The 10,022-nt window shown below is 38.0% G+C and overlaps 1 protein-coding gene across 2 annotated transcripts in view; it reads right to left on the bottom strand.

Moving 5' to 3' along the window:
- Positions 1 to 2,260: 2,260 nt before the first annotated feature.
- FAM193A (family with sequence similarity 193 member A) overlaps positions 2,261 to 10,022 on the bottom strand; it is a 76,652-nt gene continuing 68,890 nt past the window's right edge. For both annotated transcript variants that reach the window (XM_079305851.1, XM_079305852.1), the window contains 3 exons: positions 8,805 to 9,648; positions 5,818 to 5,899; positions 2,261 to 3,141 (listed from right to left, as the gene is read on the bottom strand). In XM_079305851.1, the coding sequence (XP_079161977.1) occupies positions 3,048 to 3,141; positions 5,818 to 5,899; positions 8,805 to 9,648 (1,020 nt within the window). In that variant the 3' untranslated portion in view covers positions 2,261 to 3,047. The remainder of the gene's footprint in view (positions 3,142 to 5,817; positions 5,900 to 8,804; positions 9,649 to 10,022) is intronic.

Here is a 10,022-nt window from a genome sequence, read left to right as displayed (position 1 = left end):
TTCAGACTCATAGAATTATTTCAGTAGGAAAAGATCACAGAAAAGACCAAGTCCAACCTTGACCCAACCATTGCCATGTTACCACTAAACCATGTTCCCAAGTGCAACATCCATGTATTTTTTTAATACTTCCAGGGATGGTAATTCCATCATCTCCTTGACAGCCTGTTCCAATGCCTGACCACACTTTCAGTGAACAAATATTTCCTAGCATTGAACCTAAACTTTCCTGGTGCAGCTTTTGGCCATTACCTCTTACCACATCACTGGTTACTTGGGAGAAAAGATCAACTCCCACCTGGCTACTACCTCCCCTCAAACCTCCCAGATCCTCATCTTCTCTTAATGAAGAAATTATTATAAAAAAGGATGATCTGCCTTTAACTTCTCATCAAGGTGCACAACATCAGATCCACAGAGACTCATTCTTGGTGCTTTCTGTTTAGAATGTGGGAGGACATTACATGTACCAAAACACCACAATGGAGCACATGGCAAATATCTTTGAAGGATATTACAAATGCATACATACTTTCCTCAAATGCAAAAAGTACAACTTCTGATGTCTTCACTCAGGATCTCAAAAAAAAGGAAAAGCAGTCATATTCATGCATCAGTCTTTAAACTGCTTTGTTAATAGGGAATAAAGCCAACTTTCTTACCATTTCCTAGTGAAAACAAATGCTATGAGATTTCTAGAACCATTAAAAATCTCACTACTTTCAAAGCATTCCAACTCTAGAGAAGGTATGATCTGCAACAATATTCCCCCACGTGACATCAGTCAGGTTCCCCAAGCCAGGTCTCAATTTGTTGAGATCCTTGCCATATTGATGACATGCACTGCCACCTTGTGTTATGGTTTAGAATTGAAACCATAACAGAAGAAGCTGGGTTTCACACATGCTTCCAGCTCCCACTGTTTTAACTGTAATTTCTTCCCCAGCCACTGTTCCACATGAGAATTCTCTCCAGTAACACTTTATATATATATACCTACATGTGTGTGTGTCTTAAAAGCTAAGGCTGCAACAAACCCAAGCCTCCATGATCCCAAGGAACAAAGTTAATTCTTTTCCACTAACTGATACAGGTGTTTTCAAGAATATCTTTTTTAGTTTTGCTGGGACAGCTGGTGCTGAGTGGCATAGATATCATCTTTTAGGTTTGAGCTGATATTCCTCCAACACAAGCAAACAAATCCATTGGCAAAAGATGTGAATCTGAGTTATTAATCCCTTCCTCAACTTTAATCTGAAGCAGAATAATAGAAGATGTCCCTTTTATGTCTCTGAATTATATTTTGAAAACAGATATTGTTCTCAAAATCTCCTCTGCAAGAGGAGACAGAGTTCATTTACCCAAAACGGGTATAAGCTGAGCAACCATATTCTGTACCAGAAGCATACACTGGGATAGGAGCTCCAGAAGCATACATTGGGATGTGAAGTTGTAGATATTTCCAGTGGTCTGCAGCCAACCCAATCCTGCTACATCCATGTCTCACAGGAGACATGAAAGCAATCATCTGTCAAACTTCCCAAGTCCAAAGCTGAATGTAATTACATTGCAACTTGCAATTCAATTCCAAGTCCAGGGTGGATCACAGAAAAAATGTGTTAACAAGTAGAAGAAAGAAAACCGTGCAACAGTTCTGGGAAAGGACATTAATGGGCTTTGAAGCTGTATTGTACTTTTAAATATGTGATGAGTGAAAAATCTGTTTTCTTGGGGGGAAAAAAAAAAAAAGGAAGACTGTCTTACAATTTGGGTGTGGTAATCTAGAAGTAAAAAAGCTTCTGTTGTCTCTATTCTGAACACAGTATCAGAGAATTTCTGTACGTGCGCAATCTTTACACAGCTCAAACTCCTTGTTCTTTGTCACTGGGCATAGTATGGAACTGCAAACCACGACTGCATTGTTAACCACTTACCTGACAGAAGTGTTGAACCTACCTACTTCACTACTGCACTATTAAACTGGAAATCTTTGTATTACCTTGTTTCTCACACATTATCTACTGAAATAGAAACATTACAGTCATTCACAGAAACTTAGTTTCAGCAATTTCAGGAGGCTTTTTTTTTTTTTTTTTTTGCTAGTTTTTCCTATCATGTGAGTTGGCAAACAGGTATTGAATATTGAGGTTGATAAGCGTTCATTGACCAATTTTGACACAAGCTGAAATTCAGTTTATGACATTTTTTGTTTCTTTCTTCCCTTTTCCCACCCATGCAGAAAAAAGCAAGACGCAAGTCATCTGCCATACTAATGTATTCCATCTTTCAAAAAGAAAGACATGATTTTAATATTACTTAACAATATGTTAAAAAAGTAGCCAGTTAGGCTTCAGTGTTAATACAATTATACACTCTATAACAGATTTGATAGTGTGAGTACTGTTCTTTTTTAAATTTTCTCATTCTGCAAGTATTCTTACACAAGCTGGCTACAAGTCAGGAAGAAAAAAATCAAAACACAAATAGCGTAACTTGTACACTCTTAAACAGTAGATTGTGAAAGAACTGAGGGAATACTTGTCCCATAAGAGCCTCTTTTTCATGAAGTCATGTCAGGAGAATTCTGGAGCAGATGAAAGCACAACTGACTAGGTCCATTCCTTTGTCAGGAGTCAGAATGACAAAACATAGCTAGATGCAGAAGTGACAGGAGCCACTGCAGATGATGCAACCTAGTATTTTGGCCTCCACCCAAGCCTAAGCAATTTAAAGTCTCTGAGGCCAAGGCATTCAGAAGGAGATGGAAAAGAGCTATTGTTCCAACTCCCAACGGCATACAGCTACAATCAAGTAAGTCTCACTCACAGACTACAAGCACACAAGCTAACAAATTCAGGTAGAAAGTGGCAATTTTTCAGTCCGCAAGAATTATCAGGCCAAAGGGTTCAGTGCAGATCCACACAGCACTGGGGACAAGGCAAGGCAGCACTGGCTCAAGACCAGATAAGCTCTCAGCACAGCAGGACAGGTAAGTGGAGCTGTTGTTCATTGATTCCTGCAGGGTTCCCTCCCTGTATTGTGTCATTTCAATGTGCAGCAAAGGTGGTTTTTTTTAAGCTAAAATTGGACCAGTTGATGGAAAGTCTCTGCCTTGTCTGTCTGGCAGAATCCAAGCAGAATCTGAAAAGAAAAAAAGCAATAATTTGAAACCAATATACTTAAAATCAAGCCACAAGTGTTATCCCTCTTTTGGAGAGAAGCTCTCATTCAGAAAGCAAAAACCTCTTAACAAAACCATACATAAAAATAAAAATCCCTTGTCCATCACTCAAAGACATCATAAACCAGTTACTTTTAACAACACTGAATTATCAGGATTAAGTGAAGGAGGTAGCAAAGAATGCTGCACATTCAGCAGCACAGAAGCAAGTTAAATGTCAACTAGAAATAGAAATGGCATTGCTATATTCATCAAAAATTTCAGAAGCGTAAGAATGAGTGGTAGATGGTGTGTAAAGCAGCATCACCAATGGCATGGGATACTGCTGCTTCTCTTCTTAATACAGCAAAGCTACACTGGAGACAAAAGCCTAGAGAAAGGAGGTTTCTTTGTAATACAGCAGAGAAGTCATCCACATGCCTGGAAAAAACACTCCTAGAACAAAAATCCTCTTCTTTGCTTCCACTGACCACAGTTCATGGAATAACTCTGGAAAAAGTTGCCACATGCAGGCCTTTCCAGGACTGTTAATCTGAGCTGACAACTAAGCTACACCTTGCTGAGGTTAAAGGTTGCATGACTGCATCAAAGCCATGCAAACATCTCTCTCTGAAGGGTTACATTGCTTCTGTAACAACTGAAAGCTAACAGAAGGAATAAATAAAACAGGTACAGTGGAAAGTTAGAATCACTTATTTTGTTCTTTCTGTGCTAATGTTAGAAGCAGCGTGTTGTATTAATCACGATGTCAGGGTGTAATTAAAGTATCCATCTATTATACCACTACAAAGCAGGAAGACAAAATTAATAAACTAAAAGTGAAAAATATTAATTCAGTTGGCCTATGCAGCTTCTTGCCATCCAGGGTTATTAAAACAAGCCATGCTACTAGCCTTCCAAGTACTATGCTGGGAATCATCAAATGGTAGAGAACCTAGGAACTAAAGGTGTCTTAATGGCATTAAGTAGCTGGTTTTCTCCTCTAAAACAGCACCTATCAGGGCATTTCAGACACCTTTTCTTAACAGGTATCTATCAAAAACTAGACAATTACACATACTTCCTAACAGATGACAGTGAAGGAGTAGAATTCACCAATTAGTGAATGGATTATAAAACAGCACACTTTGAAGTGCTAACTCTTCAGCTGGAATCACATTTGACAAATATAGCCCCTAAACTCAACTGCACCTCTACAAATGTTTCATCCTGATGTTTCATACACTGTTTCATCCATCCTATTGAGAGTAAATAAATGAACAGAACTTCTCTATTTACTGCAGACACTGCAAACTTGATGAAATCTAAGAATATTCCATAATGAAGGCTTTGCTATATCAACACTAGCAGTATCTAACACATGCCATATTTCACCTGTAAAACCTACGTTTTGATTAAAAAAATCCTTTAATTGGCACCACTCAAAAATAATTTTTAAGACTAGAGACCATGTACCTGTGACAATTCCACTGTCGTGCACATTGTAACTCCATAAATAATCATACATATGTTTTTGTAGCAATAATAAACAGCAGTTGTACTCAGTACTTTGCAAGACCCAGATGTATATTACATCCCAGGCCTGTAGGCTATAAAAACTATATAAATTTAGAAAAGAAGTCCATATTGGAAGTCTTCTCTTGTAACAGATGGCTTGTGTTGCTTTGTGAAATACCACTGCTGAGTCATAAATTATTTAATTGCAGGGAACAGAGTTATTTGTGACATTAAAGATTTGGTTACCATAATGAAAGGCTCACTAGATGTATTCATGGGGAACCAGCACATCTAGACACCACTGAAGAACAAATTTAAACAGATTTCAGTACTATGGAAGAATGTGCTATACTATTTAAACATGAGCTGGCTCCTCATATTTGAGGAATTTAGAGGTAACTAATATCACAGAATACTCTGAGTTGGAAGGGACCCACAAGGATCATTGAGGCCAACTCTCAATATGACGCACAAATCCCAAAATCTACCAAAAAGTACAGAAAAAAAAACCCCTTGCACGAGCACAGGTTTATATTATTCTTTTACTGTCACTATACTAGGTCAGAATGAGGCTTTGAGCAACTTGTTCTAATGGAAGGTGTCCCTGCCCATGACAGGCAGATTGGGATGAGAGGGTCTTTAATGTTCCTTCCAATTAAAATCATTCCATGATTCTAAGATAAGTATCTCCTCTTAAAGACTGGCATAAGACACTATCCCACAGTTACACACCTCTACTTCATGTACAGTATAAAATTCCCAACAACTTCTGTAAATAAGGAAGACCTGTGTGGCTAATAAAGGAAATATTCACACAAACTTTGCTTATAAATAATGGTAATTGAGAATATTCTGAAGGCCTTGATGAGAACATGGGGGTCACACAGATAATTCTGGAACTCACTTTTGAATTTGTGCTATTCAGCTACCAGCTGTGTTCACAGATCACAGCTTTGTGACTGTTACAGTGCTCAGAATGTCAGCTGCAACAGAATCTGATGTGCTACAACAAAGGCTTTTCTGCCAGGAGTTAGCTATTAACTTGTGGGTTGGTGTGGTGTTGTTTTTGCTTGTTTTACAACCATGACATATGGAAAGATCCAACAACAGCTTTATGCACAGGGATTACAGCACTTTACCTTTTAAAATACTCCACTTCTCGTTCTGTTTCATCCATTTCCACGCTGTCTAGATCAATGTCTTTGGGTAGAAACACATCATCTACAAAGGAAAAAATGATGACACTATGTTAGATTCCATGAGGAAGGGGAAAGGAGAGAAGTAGAAGCTGCATTAAAAGTGTCTTTGGAGAACTGACCGAACCTCGTGGACAATTCATTATTGATACTTATGCTGAATTGATACAGACTTATAATTAAAAAGACACTTCTTAAAACCCCTATACTAGTATCTCTGCCAGACTTGAAGGAGTTACACTGGTAAAAAAGAAGGGATGATTTAACAGTAAATGTACTGATTGCGTGGGGTGCAAAAGATACCATAAACCTGGAATACACATAAGACTAACCAAATTATATAGAGGGCTTGATGAATCAGAAAGCTGTTTAATGCCTGAAATTTTTGGTCTTGCTACTAAAAAGGTAGCTCTAGAAACATTTTTAAAACAGTATTTATAAAGAAAAATATTTTGAAACTTCTGGGTTGTAGAGTTGCTGTACTCTCTCTGGGACACGATGATCAGGCTGCGTCTGCAAGAGTTTAAGTCATGCTAGAAACCATTAGACTATTTAAAAACACCCACAAATCCAAATACTTAACACATTGATGTATTACTTGAATTGTTTGGCCTCAGCTATAGCAAAGAAGTCACCATAGAGCCTGTTGGTATACTGTACTGTCTCAGCATATGGTTCTTCTTTGGGCTTGAAAAAGAAATGCATCAGAAACCACACATTTTTGTTGAAACCAATCTGAGGAAACATTTTCCTCCTGAAATTTCTTTCTCCCTGCATATACACTCCAGTCTCATTTCTGAAGCAGCTTTACAACACATTCCAAAAAACAGGTGAGACAAAAAGTAACCAAAACCACCAAGTACACACATGGATTACAGAATCCTTGAGATTATGAGAATACACAACTCATGGTAAAGACACTCATGGCTTTACCAGTTGTATAGATTTGCAACTTACTTCTGAGGAAGCAGAAAAACCTACAAACACAGGGCTTCCCTAACACTCCTGGCTTTCTTCAGCCTTTTTAAAACAAGGAGTGAAGAATACTCTGCCAGAAGAAAATTCTTTAGGAAAGAGATCTCACCAAAAGCAGTAATATTCACTGCTTTAACACCTCATTTGAAAACTCAGTTAAAAACTCCTAGCTTTGTTTCCCTCTTTCATGTTCTCTCAATTATGCTAGTTCTACTTGCTTTTTTTTTTTCCTCAGTTCAACTTCTGTGTCTTGGTTAATTTGTACATCAGCCCCATATGTTAAAAAACTGTAACTACATGAAAAATCAAGTATTACAGTATCTTTCTTGTAGCTCTCAAGTCAGAAGTACTTAAAGCAAAAATCCAGTCCCAAGTCTACAGAGAACAGCACGTTTTTTTCTTGACAAATTCAGAAGGAAGTCCCTGTATTTTTTCATATTTAAACATGAACTTTTGGAAATTGTAAGAACACTTCTCTTAAGCAGGAGAAAAAAAAAGGGGGCAGTGAGGATGACAAGATGCAGGAAGGTACCTGCACTCTCCTACAGTAAACAACCTCCTCCATATTTTTTCCTTCAAATGTCTCTAATCTTCTCTTTCTGATCCCAGTTCTGGAGTTCTGTCTTGCTCCAATCATTGGAGTACATTCTTCAAAGTAAATTAAAAGAGCCAAACCCCAAACACACCACAACAGGGTATGTACAAGAACCAAGATGCCAGAGAAAATGATTCCATATTGTATTGCTGCTAAACTGACATAGAATGGAAACATTAGGAAACAGATTTAAAAACAGAGTGGGCTGACCCAATCCAACCAGGGATCCACTAGCACTTCCTGCAACCAGGAATTAGCTTGACATTTTTGTAACAAAGCCTAACAAATATAAGTATTCTGAAACACTGGTAGAGACTACCAAGACATGAAGGTCTCCTGTCTTGTTGTGCTTACCAGACAGAATGGCAGGGAGAACTCAATTTATGCAACATTACCACTGAGCTACCAGGTGATCCCAGGGGAATGACAGGGTGCTCCCAGAAGACAGATGTCCCTATCACAAAACTGCCATCCCAAATTGGTAGTTCCAGTAGGGACCAAAGATGTGCAGGAATAAGGAGGTGCTTGAGACCAGCAGTTTGATTATTGTGCTGACAAAGCCAATGGGCCAGAACTGTGTGCGCTTCTCAGCTCTGGTATTAAATGTTGGATATGTTCAGGAAAACAAAAAAATAAGTTGGAAATAAAATTATTCAAGTGCACCTTGCTTCACTTAACCCAATCTTCTACAGTTTTATTATTTCTGAGAAACAAAAAAAATTCTGTTTACTGGAATAAGCTAATATGGAGAACACACTCAACTTTATCAACTAATTAACATCCCACTATAACTTTTCACTCTGGCAAATAAAAAATAATTAATTAATTTCTGTATTTATTCACTTACCTGTTCATGTAACTAATATAAGAAAAGAATTATTTCCACTGAAAAAAATGCGTATTTATGCATAAATGGCCAGTCTTTGACTGCAGAATCCCCTTATTTCCCTCGCCAAAAGAGTAAGACCAAATTCATACTATACTCATAATGCTATGAGAAACAATCTTGCTTTTAAAGAAATTCAAAATGGATTTCAAAATACTATTGAATTAAACAATATATTTATTTTAAGCAAGAAAAGAAAGCCAGTCTTCTGGAAAGCCTAACTGACAACCCCCTCTATAAAACCTAGAGCATATGCTTATTCTTTTTTTTTAAGGCATCCTACACTTCCTTACTAAAATGCTATCCATCTCTTAATTGTTGTAATTCCTATGACTTGAGTTTTCCTGACACTAGTTTTTCAGTTTCTCTAATTTACAATGGCAGGAATGCCTGAAGATAAATATGTCAGACTTGTGGAATTAAACAGTAAGGAGAGAAAATAACCCAAGTTCTTAAACTTTCATACACACTTACCAATGGAATTGTTGACTTTGTCTCCTTTCTTCTTCTTGTTTTTCTTGTTCTTGCCTTTTGGTTGAGGAGAATCTGCAAGTATTAGCTTATTATTTTGCTGCTGTTCACTTGGTGATGGGGATTCACTTGTTACAGGTGCTTTCTCTTCCTTTACATGGTTCAACTGTTTTTTGTTGTTGTTGTTTAACTTCTTCTCATCTTTTTTAGGTTCTGCAAGTGTTGGGAGCTCTGCTGCTTTTGCTTTGGATTCTATTTGGTTTCTGGTTTTAGTCTGAATCTCAGCTGCTTTGGGGGATTCAACAGGCTTTTTCACTTGTTCAACACACTGTTTGTTCATCTGTTTTAGTTTCTGTTTGCTGTTTCCTTCTTTATGTTGATTCATAATATCAAGCAGAAAAGAGAGGGGCTCATGCTGCTTTACATTGCCCTCTTTTTGATAAAGCAGCTTTGAGTCTCTAGTGTTTACAGGATTGGACAGTTCACAGCCCGTCTCTAGAACTGGCCTCTGTTCTGTGTGATTCACATGCCTTGACAGTGAACCAGCTGAGGTTTCTATCTTTTCTGATTGCTCAAGGGTACCATTCTGAATGTCTTCAGGTGCATTTGGGACAGGTTCCTTCACTGCCTGGCAGTTCCTAGTGAGCAGGTCTGCCTTTGGACAGTCCTTACTTGTTCTCTCTTTCTTCTTTTTCTTTACAGCCCGCAACTGCTGAAGCTCTTGGAGCCGCTGTAATTCCTGCTTCAGTCTCTCTTCTTCCTCCTCCTCACGCCGCCTCTGCTCCTCAAGCAACTGGTGATGCTCCCTCTCTCTGGCTTCAGCCTCCAGTCGAGCTTTTTCTTCAAGCTGCAGAGTAACAACAGGTTTATTGAAAGTGACAAGTATTTTGGAAATTAAGAGCTTTAGGGATTATTACTACTTTTCTTTATGAACGTTATAAACCCTAGGGTGTGAACATATGAACATGCTTAATCTGTAAGTCTGTAGAACAAGCAAATAAGTATACAAAGGCTGCCCTTTAAAGCACATTATAATCCTTTCTCTATTCACATTTTCTATTGTTAATACCAACTGTTGATCTTTTCTTCCCTACTGCTAAGCCTAACTTCATGTCAAAGTTTTCTATAGCCACAACACATTCAGCTTTCTTCTCAAAGACTGCATGTATTTCTAAGATAACTCAAGTTTGCATCAGGTAGTATCATTTACCTGTTATCTTG

The sequence above is a fragment of the Erithacus rubecula genome (assembly GCF_903797595.1).
Source record: "Erithacus rubecula genome assembly, chromosome: 5".
Taxonomy (NCBI): Eukaryota; Metazoa; Chordata; class Aves; order Passeriformes; family Muscicapidae; genus Erithacus; species Erithacus rubecula.
Note: the sequence above shows the minus strand (reverse complement) of the source record. Positions and strands in the feature narration are given on the sequence as shown.